The 18,551-nt window shown below is 42.0% G+C and overlaps 1 protein-coding gene across 1 annotated transcript in view; it reads left to right on the top strand.

Annotated features, from left to right (window-relative positions):
- LOC124722882 (cAMP-regulated phosphoprotein 21) overlaps positions 1-18,551 on the top strand; it is a 768,630-nt gene that overhangs the window by 312,081 nt on the left and 437,998 nt on the right. The window contains exon 3 of the mRNA XM_047248019.1: positions 17,023-17,105. Within this exon, the coding sequence (XP_047103975.1) occupies positions 17,076-17,105 (30 nt within the window). The 5' untranslated portion in view covers positions 17,023-17,075. The remainder of the gene's footprint in view (positions 1-17,022; positions 17,106-18,551) is intronic.

Below are 18,551 nucleotides of genomic sequence, written 5' to 3'. Positions count from 1 at the left end.
CGTCCGACTGCAACCGAGTCCACGCACGTCTTTCTTCAGATTCGTGTAAGATGTGGAAATCACACGATGGAAGATCAGGGCTAATGCGTTTCGTCCGAATGTGGTCCCACGCTCAAGGAATTGTTTCGATAAGATGACCACTGTCCGTGTAGCGAGCGGGCGAGGAATGCAGGCCACACTCGCTACAATGCAGTCTGAAGGGTGGCCCAATAGCAGGCGCTAGCCGTAGGATACTATGACAGCTGGACGACGACTCTAGATAAGTCAAGGTCATAACCCAACAACAGCGTGCACATGTGGTGTAGCACCATGGCCTTCCCCACCCACAATGGTAACAGTATCGAAACGTAATAACAATGGGGCCACTTGCAGCGCGGGTGTGTTATGGCGGGTGTTCGGTTTTCGTTTGACTGCAATGACGCTATCCAAGCCTGTAGGTTGAACTCTTTTCTTTGATCACAAACAGGAGCTGTGCAATGCCCTCAATTCGTTACTAGTGTAGGTCGTGATCAGAACAGTGTTCTGTGTACTTGTGACTGAATTTGCTGGAGCTACGTAAATTCGAACGTGGGCAAATTTTTGGTGCTCAAATAGTGGACGCGAACGTAACCAAGAGAGCTGGAGTGTTTGGTGTTTCAAGAGGCACCGAGTCGAAGTTTTATTCCGCATACAGGGAAAGCGGAAAAACTTAATCCACTAAGTCGCTACGTGGATGAAACTGTGTGTTGAGTGATTGTGACAGACGATAATTGAGTAGGATCTTATCGAAAAATAAAAGGACGACAGCTGCGAAAGTCACTCCAGAACTGAATGTCACACTCGCGAACGCTGTCAGCACCAAAATTACACCAAGTGAGCTGCTCAAGCAGACCATTGCAGGGCGAACTGGATTTCCAAAACCACACATCAGTGATGCAAATGCTTGTAACAGGAAAACCTAGTGCCGAAGCCGTAAAATCTGGGTTGTGGAGCAATGGAAGAAAGTCATTTGGTCGGATGAGACTTGTTTCACACTGTTTCCAGCTTCTGGCCGAGTTTTCTACCCAATAGTGAAACGTGGTCGGGGTATGGTGAGGATTTGGTCAGCCATATCGTGGTTTTTCACGGGCCCCTTGGATACTCTGTAAGTACGCAATCCTGGAAAGGACACTGTGACGATTTCGGCTGATCAGGTCAATCCTGTGATATAATGTTTGTTCTCCAACGGTAATGCTATGCACGAAGAGGACAGCGTCCCTGTTGACTCAGTTCGCATCAGCCAGAACTGTTTTTGTGAGCACAAGGATGAACTGTCGCATCTTCCCTAACCAGGACCGTCAGCAGATCTCAATACTATTGAGCTTTTGGGGCCTATTTTTTAGACAGGAGTGCGTGATAGCTATCCAACTCTATCATAGTTGCCTGACCTTGCCAGCATTTTGCCCTTTAAAACCATATAGGCCTTGTATTTATCCATTCCGAGGTGACGGGAATGTGTTTTGAACACCAACGGGTTTTCTTCGTCCTATTAGGCACGGTAATGTGCCGTGCTTTTGGTGTTTCCATATTTTCGACCGCCCCTTGTAGCTACACTTCTAAAACCCTTGTGGAATACTGCAGTCACCATGTGAAGCACTCGTCTGGTTTCAGGACAATTCATAATAGCATGCAACTGCAGAGAGATGAGCTGCTTATAAGCTTCGATATTACATCACTATTCAATTAATTTCCTCGTCAAGACTTCTTGGCACTCGTGAATCATCACTTCCAGCCGCAAACATTAAAAATCATTGAAAATGCATATAGGTACTGTAAGAGTAGAAAAGCTTAAACAGCATTCACCAAAATATCGTAATCACGGTGGAACTAGAAGAGAATGGATGTACTACTTTCTTGCGTATCCTAATAATGAACAAGGCTCATGGTACGCTATACCATGTAGTTTATAGGAAGAGGACCTTTGTAAACCTGTATCTGAGTGCGACAAGTGGCAACTATCATCCACAGAGATGTCCAGTGTTAACCACCCTGGTACATAGGGCGTGCGTCATAAGTTAAAAAAGCCTCTCAGCTGAGTTACGACACCTGGAGAAAATATTCTGTGGAAATGGGTTCTGTGAAGCCCATATTAGGACGTTTAAAGAAGGAAAAGATGTAACAAAGCAGAAAGAAGAGTAAGGAGGACAGAAACTCGTTTTTCTTCCATAAATCGGGCCACTCTCAGCAATGATCGTGAAGCAGCTTGGAAAAGTGCGACATCAAAACTGGTCACAAACGAAGACGAAAGATACTTTTGCCCCTACAAACGAGCCAGTAAAACTTCACTTCCCCGGAACATATGGCATCCGAGGTGAATGTGGCCGCCAGTATAGCTGTCAAACGCAGTACTATATCTCGAAACGCTGCCAGGAAGATATTATGTCGATACGTCAAGGACACAGAGAGAAATCAGCAGTGGCAGAGCACAGCCTAAATGAAGAACATAACTTTTATTTTGAGAACACTAAGTTACTGTGTTAACCCAGTAGCTACTGGGAAAGCACAATAAAGAAATCAAGAAATAAGAATTCACGATAATCTTTTGCATAAACACGATGGTTATCACCTAAGCTTAGCGCACGATCTCGAGTTAGTGGCTATATGCCGAAAGCGCCCCAACAGTGGCTAGTACTCTAAACGAATCGAGAAGGCCCACGCAGAGGTTCGAGAGGAGCCTTCGGCCTACACCCACACGATATCTTTGCCTCCAGCCCCGCGGTTCTTCCGCCGACCACACAAGATCCTAGTGCTCGTACCCAGGCTGCATCACGCGTATAAATATATGGGACCGACAGTAGCTCTACACTTCGACAGAAGATGATCAATATGCCACTAGTCGAAACGTCGCGATACTTAAATATTGACACCCTGCTGGAAATCTCAAGAGCATTTCATCAAATAATTATAGATTACTTAAATACACTGGAGCGCGAAAGAAACTGGTATAGGTATGCGTATTCAAATACAGAGATACGTAAAGAGGCAGACTACGGCGCTGCAGTCAGCAACACCTATACAAGGCAACAAGTGTCTGACGCAGTTGTTACATCGGTTACTGTTGCTACAATGGCAGATTATCAAGATTTAAGTGAGTTAGAACGTGGTGTTACAGTCGGTGCATGAGCAATGGGGCACAGCATCTCCGAGGTAGCGATGAAGTTGGGATTTTCCCGTATAATTATTTCACGAGTGTACCGTGAATATCAGGACTCCAGTAAAACATCAAATCTCCAACGTTGCTGGGCCGGAAAAAGATCCTGCAATAACGGGACCAACGATGACTGAATAGAGTCGTTCAACGTGACAGAAGTGCAACCCTTCTGCAAATTGCTGCAGATTTCAGTGCTGGGCCATCAGCAAGTGTCAGAGTGCGAACCATTCAACGAAACATCATCGACATGGGCTTTCGGATGACTGAACGGCACAAAGCTTCACGCCTCGCCCGGGCCTGTCTGACACCGACATTGAACTGTTGGTTCAAAATGGCTCTGAGCACTATGGGACTTAACATCTGAGGTCATCAGTCCCCTAGAACTTAGAACTACTTAAACCTAACCAACCTAAGGACATCAAACACATCCATGCCCGAGGAAGGATTCGAACCTGCGACCATAGCGGTCGCGCGGTTCCGGACTGACGCGCCTAGAACCGCTCGGCCACACCGGCCGGCTTGAACTGTTGGTGCCTGGAAACATGTTGCCTGGTCGGACGAGTGTCGTTTCATATTGTATCGAGTGGATGGACGTGTACGGATATGGAGACAATTTCACGAATCTATGGACCTTGCATGTCAGCGGGAATTGTTCGAACTGGTGGAGGCTCTGTAATGGTACGGGGCGTGTGCAGTTGGAGTGATATGGGACCCCTGATACGTCTAGATACGACTCTGACAGGTGACACGTACGTAAGCTTCCTGTCTGATCACTTGCATCCATTCATGTCCGTTGCGCATTCCGACGGACTTGCGCAATTCCAGCAGAACAATGCGACCCCCCGCACATCCTGAACTGTTGCAGTGTGGCTCACCGAGTTTAAACAATTCCGCTGGCCACCAATCTCTCCAGACATGAACATTATTGAGCATATCGGATTCCTTGTAACGAGCTGTTCAGAATAGATCTCCACCCCCATCGTACTCTTACAGATTTATGGACAGCCCTGCAGGATTCATAGTGTCAATTCTCCCCAGCACTACTTCAGGCATTAGTCGAGTCCATGCCACGTCGTGCTGCGGCACTTCCGCGTGCTTGCGGGGGCCCTACGCGATATTAGGCAGGTGTACCAGTTTCTTTGACTCTTCAATATACATAAAAAGTTCTGGTATAAATAGTGGGATAGAATCTTAATTTCGTTTTAAAATCTGATTCATTGTCATTTTATACACATTTTATGTTTATCGCACGGTTCAAATGGTTCAAGTGGCTCTGGGCACTGAGGTCATCAGTCCCCTAGAACTTAGAACTAGTTAAACCGAACTAACCTAAGGACATCACACATATCCATGTCCGATGCAGGATTCGAATCTGCGACCGTAGTGGTCGCGCGGTTCTAGACTGAAGAGCCTACAACCGCTCCGCCACAGCGGCCGGCTTATCGCACGGTTCCATGATGGTTTTCTTAGATTTTGTATGACAACGCTTCAATTACGAAATGTCACCAATAACGTGTAGGGATGACACGCATGTATTTTGATTTTTACATTATATTAATAAAAAATGGAAGAGCAGAAATATTTTATTTGTTTTTGATGTTGATTTTTTCTTTTCTTATTGTAGAATCTGAAGATAGCCAATGTATGACCGACACCGCTAGTGACTGTTTTCACATTATAAATGTGAACATGTGTGAAATAAATAGAACTGTATATCTACAGGAATATAATTTTGGAACGATTTAGGTTCGAATATTCAGACAAACCTAGCCACGGAGAAAGCAGATACCAGACTGAGATCGGAAGAAACATAAGGAAGAGTAAATCACATATGGTGAAGCTCGCTTGCACAACCCTCGATCATCAGTTCCTGTGCATGAAACTCTAATGACGAGGAGAGGTTTTCAATCATAAACAATAAACTGGGGCCAGTAAAACCAGTTGCCAAACCACAGCACACTTCGTATCTGTCACTACTATGGGACAAAGTTCATGTGATCATCTTCCGAAAGCAAAGTTTACTGCGGGCTTACACTCTAGTTTTTCTGACGACGAAACAATTGTGGTGAAACTGAAAATTATGTGTATTGTCTGGGGTCATATCTAATTTCAGCATCAGTTTTAGCATCATCATCATCATCATCGTCGTCGTCGTCGTCGTCAACATCGTCGTCGTCATCGTAAGCCCCCATAACAAACCGGAAACTTTCGGCACAAGCGCTACGTCATGTGATTATCTGTGTTTGTCCCAGTATTCCTAGCAGTGCTTCGCAGACTGCGTTCTGTTTTGAACAGTTACTGCTATAATCTTTGAATACTACACAGTAGCTTATTTGTACGGACACTCTTAACAAAAAAAAAAAAACAAAAAAAAAAAAACGAGCGTACACAACACCAGACCAGGTTTGCGATTGGACTAAAAAGTTCCTAGCAAACAGAACACACAACGTCATTTTTAACCGAGATAAATCTTCAGACGTAAAAGTAACTTAAAAGTTATTACAAAGGGGTATTCTGGGACTACTACTGTTCAAAATATACACTACTTGAAAAAAAAAAAGCTTCATAGTCAACGTAACTTCGTGCATGCGCGGATACGTAAATTATTAGAGTTGCAATTCTTTGTGACATGTAGAACGGCCATCAGAGTGCATTATTGTTGTTCGTGTTTAGTGCCGTACCAGGCCTGGTAGGGTATATCAATGGCCTGACCAGTGTCAGATGTTGAGTGACCAATGTGAAGGAAACGGAAATACTCGTGTGAACAGCGTTAACAGCACACGAAATAGTTTGAAACAGGCCTCATTCTGTGTCCTCCATTTGGCCGGCCAGTCAAATCGAGCAATATCCAGTTTTATAGTGTATTTGGGTGACCTGGTGTTGCACTGCATCGGAATGTGGGAGCAGGCTCGTCGTTAAGGTTCTGGTCGACCCTGTCTGACCACCAAAAGAGTGGATCGCTGTACTGTGCAACAAGCAAATCGTAAACCATTCACATCTTCACCCATCCGAGAAAAATCAATGGACTCCCGGCAACATTCTGTGTCATCCCACACCATTGGTCGGAGACTAGCACCATCCAGAGTTGCGAATTACCGCCCACGCACAGGCTGCCATTAAAATAACATCACAAACGTCTGCGTCTGGAGTGGTGCTTTGGCTAGCAAACATAGATTGCTGATGAATGACGTCACATTGTGTTCAAGGATTTTGTACTGTTCTGCACGACCTCAGATGACCATCGTCGGCGAGTACGGCGGAATCTTGAGGAGAGGTAACATTCTTCCAATGTTTTGGAGAGGCATAACGGTTTTACGCCTGGTCTCCTGATGTAGGGCGAGTATGACTTCAGATCATAACTGGTAGCGATTGAAATAATCCTGATGACACAACGAAACTTCGCGTACATCCTGCTTCATCATGTGTTACCTCTCAAGCGACAGTATGGTGGTGTCATTTTTCAACAAGACAATGCTCGTACACACATAGTACATGTCTCTACGAATTATCTGCGTTATGTTGAGGTACTCCAGAGGCCAGCAGGATCCCCAGATCTGTCCGCGATAGAACATGTGTGGAACAGCTGGGGCGTCAACTTCGTCCCAATCCCAGTGGTCAGGATATCAGGGACCAGTGTTATAACAGTTGTGAGCCATATTCTCTGAGGAAAGGATATAACAAATGGTTCAAATGGCTCTGAGCACTATGGGACTTAAGTTCTGAGGTCATCAGTCCCCTAGAACTTAGAACTACTTAAACCTAACTAACCTAAGGACAGCACACACATCCATGCCCGAGGCAGGATTCGAACCTGCGACCGTAGCGGTCGCGAAAGTATATAACAGCATTATGACACCCTTTCCAACCGAATGTGCACACATCCAGGCCAGATGGGGTGCACCGTCACACTGATACGTGGGCTCATACTGCCAAGTTCTTTGTAAATTTGACTCGATTTTGTAATTACTAACATAACATCACGTATCCACTCAAACCGTGGAATTTCGTTTGTTTTCCTCCCGCTCCCTCCCCTCTCCCCTTCTGGGTGCTTCAAATGTTTTGTCGGATACTGTGTATGTAAATGACCTAGCTTATATCGTCGGAAGCTTCGCGAGTCTGTTCGCGGAGGATTCTGTTGTGTGCAGGCGAGTCACAACGCTAGAAAATTCAGGAAGATCTACAAAGAATCAACTTTTGGTGCATAAATTGGCAATGGGCCCTCAACATAAACAAATGTTAAGTACTGCGACTAAATAGGCAGAGAGCTCCGTTGTTGTATTATTACACAATGACGAACAACCACTGGAAGCAGTCACATCCTGCGAGTATACGTATAAAGCGATTTGAAGTGGAACGACCCCCTAAAACGAACCATAGAAAAGGCAGATACCAGTGTGACATTTGTTGGAACAATCCTAAGGCAGTCTATTTCACTCACGCAGGAGGTGGCTTACAAAAACATCGTTCAACCGATGTTAGAATACTGCTCGTTGGTTTGGGACCCTTATCAGATTGAATTGGTATAAAATAAAGAAGATCCAAATAACAGCAGTGCGTTTTGTCACTAGTTTGTTTAGTAAGAGCGAAAGCTTCAAGGGGATGGTAAGCCAACTCCAGTGGCAAACGCTGCAAGAGGGACGCTGTGTATTAGGTGTGATTCACTGTTTCTGGAACAATTAACCTACATATTGCTTCCTCCTAGGTATATCTGCCAAAAATCTGTGATTGCAAAATTAGAGATTCGAACACACACGGAGTGCTGCCAAGTTCCGTTCTCCCACGCAGCATTAGGGACTGGAACAGGACAGTCTACATCCATACTCTGCAAACAATTGGGCAGTGCGTGGGAGAGGGTATTCCCACTGCGCCAATTATTAGGACTTCTTCCCCTTCTATTCACGTATGGGGCGCGAGAAGAATGATGGTTTAAACGCCTCTTTGCGCGCTGTAATTAAACTTTCTTATTCTCACGATTCCCACGGGATCGATACGTAGCGAGTTGTAGTATATTCCTAGATTCACCATTTAAAGCTGGTTCTCTCTAAGCAGGCTTTCTCGGGATATTTTGTGCCTGTCTTCCGATGTCTGCCTGTTGAGTTCTTTCAGCATCTCTGTGACACTCTCCTGCGGATCGAACAAATCTGTGATCATTCGTTTGCCCTTCTCTGTATACTCAATATCCCCTGTTAGTCCTATTAGGTATTTGTCTCACACACTTGAGCAGTATTCTAGGATGGGCTGCACGAGTGATTTATACGCAATTTCCTTCGAGGACTGATTGAATTTACCTAGTAGTCCACCAATAACCGAAGACTGTCACGTGCTTTACCTTCTACCGAATTAGTGTGAGCTTTCATTTAGTATCACTACGAAGTGCTACACCCAGGTATTTGTGGGAGTTGACAGATTACAATTATGGCTCGTCGATACTGTAGTCACAAGATACTATGTATTTCTCGTTGTGTTAAGTACACAGTTTCGCATTTCTGAACATTTTAAGCAAGTTGTCAACTGAATATTTATGCAGATTCTTTTAGACAGTACTTCATTATAGATAACTACATCATCAGCAAAGAGTCTGAGGTTAATATTAGTATTGTGTGCAAGGTCATTAATATACAACGTGAACAGCAAGTGTCTCAACACACTTACTCGAGGAACATCCGAAGTTACTTTTACATCTGTCGATTGCCCTCCGTTCAACATAATATGCTGCATCCCTCCTGCCAAAAAATCCTCGGTCCAGTCACAAACTTCGCTTGCCATCCTTTACGACCGCACTTTTGATAATAAGTGCACGTATCGTCTGAGTCCAGTGCTTTTCCCAAATCGAGGAATACCGTATCCACCTGACTGCCTTGATCTATGGTTTTCGGGATAGCACATGAGAAAAGTGCGAGTCCGGTTTCGCATGATCGGTATTTTCCAGAATCTATGCAAGCTGCCATGGAGAAGTTCATTCTTTTCGAGATACTTCATTATGTTTGAGATCAGAATATATTTTACTATTCCACAACAAATGGAGGTGAAGGATGTTTGTCGATAGTTTTGTGCATCATTACTGGTACTCTTCTTGTAAACTAGTGTGACCTGTGCTTTCTCCCAACTACCGGGCACGGTTTTATGTACGAGGGATCTACGGTACATTATGGTTGAGAGATAGGCTAACTCAGTCGCAAGTTCGATACAGAATCTAATAGAGATTTCATCGGTACCCAGAGATTTGCGGAATTTTTGCGATTTCAGCTGTTTCTCGACATCACTGCCATTAATATCCATATCACTCGTCTTTGCGGTGATCCGAAAGTTGAACTGTGGCTATACCTCTGTATTTTAATTTGTAAAGGAACATTTTCAAACGGAGTGACGCGTTTCTGCTTTTGCATTGCTACTCTCAATTTCAGTCCCTCTTTCGTCCATGAGTGTCCCGACACTATCAATTATACCACTGAAAGCCTTTTCATATTCCCCAAATTTCTTTTGGATTTGCGAGAGACGTTTTGATAATATTCAGCTTCGGTACTCGTTCAAGACAGCACGCATTGCCATTGCCCTCTCGACAGCCAAACGCGTTTCATTTACCGTTTCTGTAGAAGATTCTTTATAATGAGTTTATTCCGTGGAGGATCCCTCCCATCATGAAATGTTCTATTAGGTACATGTTGCCCCAGGAGGACTAGTCAGTATTCAGGGATATCACATGAACCATCATTCGAAGAAAAAGCGTTTAGTAAACCTGGGCCCTAAAATTCATACCTTAATAGGTCTGAGCACTTGTTCATGTTCGCTAACGTCAAACACTTCTCTTCTACTGACAAGTGCTCATACCTTTTGAGATATGCGTTTTTCAGCGCATGTTTACAAGATAATTTCTTCTAACACTCGTCCGTTTTTGTTTCCGTTCGGGCGCTAAAGACTACACAGTTGAGCGCCCATAATACCATATCCATCCATCCATCCAATTTCTTCTAGTTTTGGTTCATACTACCTCCTCCCAAATTATAAACACCAAAGAACAGTAGAAGAGCTTTTTTCCACACTATCGAACATGTATAAGTGCTCATAGTTCTTAATGTATGCATTTCAGTGCCCATGCTTACTAGATTTTTTGCTTCGTATGATCGTTTCTGACATATTTCTGAATACTGACCATTCCTCCGGGGGGACACTGTATTAAACTCATGCTCAACTTTTCTTCTAAGCCTGAGCCACACTTCTTCTACGTGCCCCCTCCACTTTCGAGTTCCTTACTGAGGTACAACACTACTTCTTCTTTGTCTACTCGTACTTTGCTGAACATATAAGTCCTTCTACTTTTTTTAGTTGGCCTTCCTACATTGGCAATCATTGTGGTCATAACTGTCTCATGATCACTGATACCAGTTTCTGTTTGGACATTCTCAAAAAGGTCAGGTCTATTTATTGCTATTAGATCCAATATAATTCGGTCACGAGTGGGCTAACGAACATTCTGCTCTAAGTAGTTCTCAGAAAACGCATTTAGTAAATTTTCGCAGGGCGTCTTGTCACACAAGCCATTTAAAAAACTATAATTTTCACAGTAGACTGTTTGATGATTAAAGTCTCCTCCAATGACGACAGTATGATTCGAGTAATTACGTACTAACTGAACTTAGGTTATCTTTAAAGTTTTCTGTCACATCAGGAGGTGAGTCTGTTGGTCTATAGAAGAAATTTAACGCACATCCTTGATACTGAGTCTTGCTCAAACAATCTGGCATGCAACTTTAATGTCTATCTCGATTGATTTAAGTTTCGTGTCTTCTGCGACCAACACATCACCATTTCCTCGTCTAACCTTTCGGTATACGCTTAAAATTTCTCTCAAATTCTCAATGCTGTCAATTTCTGATTTAACAAGCTTTGTATACCTAGTTTTGTGTGAAATCTTGTGACTTTTAGGAGTGCTTCTAACTCTGGCGCTTTATTGCGAATGCTTTGGCACTTAAACACTAGGATTTTATTACCCTCGACTGCAGGAGCCATTTCTTTTATACTGATACTTCCATATCCTCTATAGCTATCGTTATCTAGACTACCTAATTTAAAAAGAAAGAAAAAACATTGTGTGCACATCTACACACACTCAGCTACCTGGGCACAGCAGCACCTGATGTATAGTGCACACTTGACCCATTTAGGGGTACCCTACAATTCTCGGCCGTAGGTTCCAGTCCAGGAAGTCTCAGCTTAGCATATCACAGTACCTTCGAAGTCTCTGGTTCAGTCCTTTCAGTAGACTCAGTGAGCATGGCTGGTCTTCTCAACTTTCTGTGCCAGTCACTGGCTCAGTGTCGATTTCAGGTGAAATTAGCACCCCGAGTTTGTTGATTAATGGGACAACACCCTGAGGTCTCCAGGGTCCTGTGTCCCCTGTACAGGGGCGTAGCCCTCTCTCTGACTCGTCATTAACAGTCAAGTAGATGGGTAGTTATACATCCTATAGTTCTTGTAGAGGAGACAGGATCTACAAATGAGGACAGTACTCGGGGTACCTTTGGCACCTCTGGTACAAAGACTGTCGAGAGCTCTCCCAAAATACCGATGTGCAACAACTTCCAACTGTTTGACAGTATCCAGGGCAAATTCCAGCTTCTTACGAACGTCAACTAATTCATTATGCTACTGAGAACAGCATTTACAGTGGGACTGCATTGTGACTGGTGCAATGATTTACAAAACAGTAAACAAATAACGTTAAAATAAGCTTGATGATTCTCTTTTATTTTATGGGTATGTTGCGCAAAAAGTATTACTAACTCATTGAAGATCTATTTCATCTTCCACCTTGGTTGTGACATGTTGTTGTTGTTGTTGTTGTTGTGGTCTTCAGTCCTGAGACTGGTTTGATGCAGCTCTCCATGCTACTCTATCCTGTGCAAGCTTCTTCATCTCCCAGTACCTACTGCAACCTACATACTTCTGAATCTGATTAGTGTATTCATCTCTTGGTCTCCCTCTACGATTTTTACCCTCCACGCTGCCCTCCAATACTAATTTGGTGATCCCTTGATGCCTCAGAACATGTCCTACCAACCGATCTCTTCTTCTAGTCAAGTTGTGCCACAAACTTCTCTTCTCCCCAATCCTATTCAATACCTCCTCATTAGTTATATGATCTACCCATCTATTCTTCAGCATTATTCTGTAGCACCACATTTCGAAAGCTACTATTCTCTTCTTGTCTAAACTATTTATCGTCCACGTTTCACTTCCATACATGGCTACACTCCATACAAATACTTTCAGAAACGACTTCCTAACACTTAAATCTATACTCGATGTTAACAAATTTCTCTTCTTCAGAAACGCTTTCCTTGCCATTGCCAGTCTACATTTGATATCCTCTCTACTTCGACCATCATCAGTTATTTTGCTCCCCAAATAGCAAAACTCCTTTACTACTTTAAGTGTCTCATTTTCTAATCTAATTCCCTCAGCATCACCCGACTTAATTTGACTACATTCCATTATCCTCGTTTTGCTTTTGTTGATGTTCATCTTATATCCTCCTTTCAAGACACTGTCCATTCCGTTCAACTGCTCTTCCAAGTCCTTTGCTGTCTCTGACAGAATTACAATGTCATCGGCGAACCTCGAAGTTTTTATTTCTTCTCCATGGATTTTAATACCTACTCCAAATTTTGCTTTTGTTTCCTTCACTGCTTGCTCAATATACAGATTGAATAACATCGGGGATAGGCTACAACCCTGTCTCACTCCCTTCCCAACCACTGCTTCCCTTTCATGCCCCTCGACTCTTATAACTGTCATCTGCTTTCTGTACAAATTGTAAATAGCCTTTCGCTCCATGTATTTTATCCCTGCCACCTTCAGAATATGAAAGAGACTATTCCAGTCAACATTGTCAAAAGCTTTCTCTAAGTCTACAAATGCTAGAAACGTAGGTTTGCCTTTCCTTAATCTAGCTTCTAAGATAAGCCGTACGGTCAGTATTGTCTCACGTGTTCCAATATTTCCACGGAATCCAAATTGATTTTCCCCGAGGTCGGCTTCTACCAGTTTTTCCATTCGTCTGTAAAGAATTCACGTTAGTATTTTGCATCCGTGACTTATTAAACTGATTGTTCGGTAATTTTCACATCTGTCAGCACCTGCTTTCTTTGGGATTGGAATTATTATATTCTTCTTGAAGTCTGAGGGTATTTCGCCTGTCTCATACATCTTGCTCACCAGATGGTAGAGTTTTGTCAGGGCTGGCACTCCCAAGGCTGTCAGTAGTTCTAATGGAATGTTGCCTACTCCTGGGGCCTTGTTTCGACTCAGGTCTTTCAGTGCTCTGTCAAACTCTTCACGCAGTATCGTATCTCTCATTTCATCTTCATCTTCATCTACAACCTCTTTCATTTCCATAATATTGTCCTCAAGAACATCGCCCCTGTATAGACCCTCTATATACTCCTTCCACCTTCCTGCTTTCCATTCTTTGCTTAGAACTGGGTTTCCATCTGAGCTCTTGATATTCATGCAAGTGGTTCTCTTTTCTCCAAAGGTCTCTTTAATTTTCCTGTAGGCAGTATCTATCTTACCCCTAGTGAGATAAGCCTCTACATCCTTACATTTGTCCTCTAGCCATCCCTGCTTAGCCATTTTGCACTTCCTGTCGATCTCATTTTTGAGACGTTTGTATTCCTTTTTGCCTGCTTCATTTACTGCATTTTTATATTTTCTCCTTTCATCAAATGTCTTACAATTTAAAATCTGGTTCCTAAATCTCTGTCTTACCATTATATAATCTGTCTCAAACCTATCAGTGTCTCCAGGCTTCTTCCATGTGTACAACTTTCTTTTATGATTCTTGAACCAAGTGTTAGCTATGATTAAGTTGTGCTGTGTGCAAAATTCTATCAGGCGGCTTCCTCTTTCATTTCTTAGCCCCAATCCATATTCACCTATTATGTTTCCTTCTCTCCCTTTTCCTACTACCGAATTCCAGTCACCCATGACTATTAAATTTTCGTCTCCCTTCACTATCCGAATAATTTCTTTTATTTCACCATACATTTCTTCAATTTCTTCGTCATCTGCAGAGCTAGTTGGCATATAAACTTGTACTACTGTGGTAGGCGTGGGTTTCGTGTCTATCTTGGCCACAATAATGCGTTCACTATGCTGTTTGTAGTAGCTTTCCGCACTTCTATCTTTTTATTCATTATTAAACCGACTCCTGCATTACCCCTATTTGATTTTGTATTTATGACCCTGTGTTCGTCTGACCAAAAGCCTTGTTCCTCCTGCCAGCGAACTTCACTAATTCCTACTATATCTAACTTTAACTTATCCATTTCCGTTTTTAAATTTTCGAACCTACCTGCTCGATTAAGGGATCTGACAATCCACGCTCCGATCCGTAGAACGCCAGTTTTCTTTCTCCTGATGACGACGTCTTCCTGAGTAGTCCCTGCCCGGAGATCCGAATGGGAGACTATTTTACCTCCACAATATTTTATCCAAGAGGACGCCATCATCATTTAACCATACAATAAAGCTGCATGCCCTCGTGAAAAATTATGGCTGTAGTTTCCCCCTGCTTTCAGCCGTTCGTAGTACCAGCACAGCAAGGTCGTTTTGGTTAGTGTTACAAGGCCAGATCAATCAATCATCCAGACTGTTGCCCCTGCAACTACTGAAAAGGCTGCTGCCCCTCTTCGGGAACCACACGTTTGTCTGGCCTCTCAACAGCCGTTATGATTGCACCTACGGTACGGCTATCTCTATCGCTGAGGCTCGCAAGCCTCCCCACCAACGGCAAGGTCCATGGTTCTTGGGGGGAAGGGTTGTGACATAATCACTGTTATTTACACAACTATCAGCTGATATCGGACGTTAACCATTTTCAAGTGAATACTCCTATGTTCTTGAACACGGTCGCGAACAACGATAAACTGTTGATGTGGATAGAACGCTGTTCTCGCCTACGTCTTTAAGAACATAGAAGTATTAACTAGAGAATCGTTAACAGCCGAAATCCGTTGACAGTGATGTAAATAACAATGATTATGTAACAGCCAAGGTGGAAGATGGATTTTTCCTTCAATGAATTTGTGGCTGTGGCACCCGAGATGAATAAAATTACTACTAATTTCCCTTAAGAACTGAAGCAATTAGTATGCTAAACGAGATTTCTATAAAGGCAACAGGAAAACCTGGAATAAAATTTAATAATTCCCTGAAAAGTTTCTGAGGTTACCGTTGCTAACAAAATCTAAATCAGTGCTAATTTACGATAAATAAAGGCAATATACACTCCTGTTGAAAGGGAACACTAAATGTAATACTAAATGTTAATTATAATATGTGGTACAGTAACTAAATCAGAAACACCAAATTACTACGAAGTATTTTATGCACAATACTCATAACTTTCGAAAATTCTCAAAAATTTGCTTTTATTCATGTCGATATACACTGGAATTGGTGCCGAACGGTTCTTTGACCGAGGATACTATTGCTAAAACTGGTACACGGTGGTACACAAAATACCCTCCGTCACACGCCATAAGGTTGCTTGCGGAATATAGATGAAGATGCACCCGTCTCCGACTTTCTCTGAACCAACATAAATGAACATATATTAATGATCTTGGTACCTTTTAGTCCCATGTCTGCTAGTCATAATTTAAGAAAAATTCTTTGTGGTTCTACTAGAAGAACATTTCATCAGACTCTTCTACAACGCTTACTGCAGTTTTCCTTAGAGTATTAACTGTTATTTCAGAATGGTTTAATGTTTTCATATTTTATTTCTTTTTACACTTTTGACCATTACCAATGCTATAAATTTTGTGGGGAAAGTTTCCTAGTTTGCTGACATGTTTCTTCACTACCTCGTGGAATCGTACAGAAGACGCAGCTATTTTCTCCTTTTTTGCTGACAGGGACATTTCATTAATGTCTCATAGAACCGCATAGCACTCAGAAATCTTTCCTGTTTTTCCTACCAGGAAGATATCGTTGACTTTCCTGTGAATTCATTATGCTCAGTTGGTTTGCCATCCTTTCTACAACTTTTACTGCACGTAATTATACAAATTTATACACTGTATGACAAGTAGAGATTTTCAGCTGTAGTATGATAGAGTTCATTATGGCCTTTCTGTTCCTTACAGCTGTGTAACCATAAGGAAAACTTCCTATTAGAATTATTGTGCAATCAACCCTGTGTCCCCTGATGCTAGCCTTGTGAGCAAATTTTAACCATGTAGTATGATTTCACATCTCCTTAATAAAGACCCAATAAGAGTTAGACAAGATATAGGGAGCATCCCTTAGTCATGCATATGAAGAAATAGTCTTGAATTCTGTGAGAATTTCTTTTATTAAATCCACTTGTCATATTGAACTTTGGAGGAGTCTTTTACAGGCGCTATGATGTCTTTGTACAACATAAATATTTTTGCAGGCATAACGTAACTACAGTATACTTAAGTACAAGATTAAGTCGATTGTTCTGTGCTAATAAGCTTTATTGGTATTTGTAACAAAAATAATTATATTTATTCTATACAATATTTGAAGCTAGCTTTATTTTAGCTACTAAAAGTTTTCATGCTTTCAGTTAATATCGCTAAATAATAGTGAACTGCTTACATTTACAATATTAAGCATTACTTAATTTTCTGCGTGGCTTCCTTTCTTTTGTAGGTTAAGAAGTATTAACTCAGTAGTATTTCTTGCATTATTCTATCGATGATTAAATTTAGCTTTGCATGTTAAAATCCTTGCAGAATTTTCCTTCACTTCTCTTAAAAGATTAATTTTTATGAAATACTTGGTGGCTGTCTACATACTAAGGTCTTCTACTTTTGCAGTTCCGAGTATAGTGGTACATAACGGCTCAAATAGTGCACCCGGAAGTCCAAAAATGCGAGCGCAGCGTACATTGTCGAGACAGGTATGTTCCAAGACAACTAAATGCCACTTTTTAAATGTCTTCAAAGCTACATATGTCACATACGGTGTATGGTCAGAAAGGAGAGTAAAACTTTAATGATGTATTAAATATGACAGTATGTGCATTGTAATACGAGTTTTCTAAAGAGCACTGCAGTTTGTGTTAATAACCTGCAGAAAATATTTTTATGTGACTTAGACGTTAACTGCCGAGGGACTATTTATACATTTACTGAGTTCATATTATTTCCTTCACTGGGTCTATTATGACATACTACTAAGATTAATACATTTTTTACATTTTTCTAGCATGTTCAGGCCGTTTTACAATTACTATTACGGGCTTCTAGGGGTTAAAGTGAGAAACTTAGTTCTGATAACGTATCTATGTTTGGAAATGTACCGTTTGGATGTACAAGTGAAATAAGTTTGAGATTCGGGTCACTTGCGAACCCCTCGCTTCACGGTGCGCACAGAAACTAAGGAGAGGGTGGCGCTATGAATTCCTGTTGTAGTTATAATATCGCGTACCATTTCCCTCCGACTAAACAGCGGCTGCAAGAAACTGGTGTGTTCGCAACTAGAAGGATTGACGGTGATGCGTCATGGACGAGTCGCACTATCTACTTTGAAGAGGACGTCCGTTACGCAGAAGAACCTCACGAGTAATCGACACATTATCCACGCCATGGTTCACTGTAGATTAAACTGCTCACAACTCATTGTCTCCGTTGTGGGCGTACCGTGAAGCGGGAGATTTTAAAGTGATCCGATCTTCAAACTTATTTCACATCCAGACGTTACATTTCCGGACATGGGTTCCTTATCAGAACAGATGAAAATCGGATTGGGCCAAGTCGAGGCTGTATAGAGGGTGATCAGTGACAGTGAATACAAGGCGTCGGATTGTTGCAGATGTCTATGAGCTCGTATTTGGTCTGGCATTGTCATGCTGAAGAGAGGAAGCTCCATGTGTGTGGTAACTCTTCGAATTCAGAATTCTATTACAACACGCTATTTCTCACTCACCGACATAGTTAAATTTCACACGCAATGTTTCATGCTACGATTCGGAGCCCTCTAGAGGCAGAAAGCTGCAAATATCTAGACACAAATAATAAAGATGCAGAATGTTGATAACTTTTGTTTTATTTAAAAATCTACATGATTTTTAACATAAAAAATTCGGAGACATTACTTTTCAGCACTATTTCGCAGTAAATTTCCTCTAAAACTTCTAGAAGCCTTTAATAGAAATTGTGAAACATCTGTATACACAGACGGAAATGGAAAGTGTTGCAGATAAAACATCAGTCCAATATTTATTAAACTTCGTGGAGGTGTTCATCACGTATGGCGTTTTATATAATTAGACTTCCATTTCATTTGAAACTGGTGTCCAAAATCATCAGTACGAGATGTAATCCCACAAGCTGGAATGTACTGT

The sequence above is a fragment of the Schistocerca piceifrons genome, chromosome X (assembly GCF_021461385.2).
Source record: "Schistocerca piceifrons isolate TAMUIC-IGC-003096 chromosome X, iqSchPice1.1, whole genome shotgun sequence".
Taxonomy (NCBI): domain Eukaryota; kingdom Metazoa; phylum Arthropoda; class Insecta; order Orthoptera; family Acrididae; genus Schistocerca; species Schistocerca piceifrons.
The sequence above is the reverse complement of the archived record's forward strand: the minus strand, read 5'-3'. Positions and strand labels throughout refer to the sequence as shown.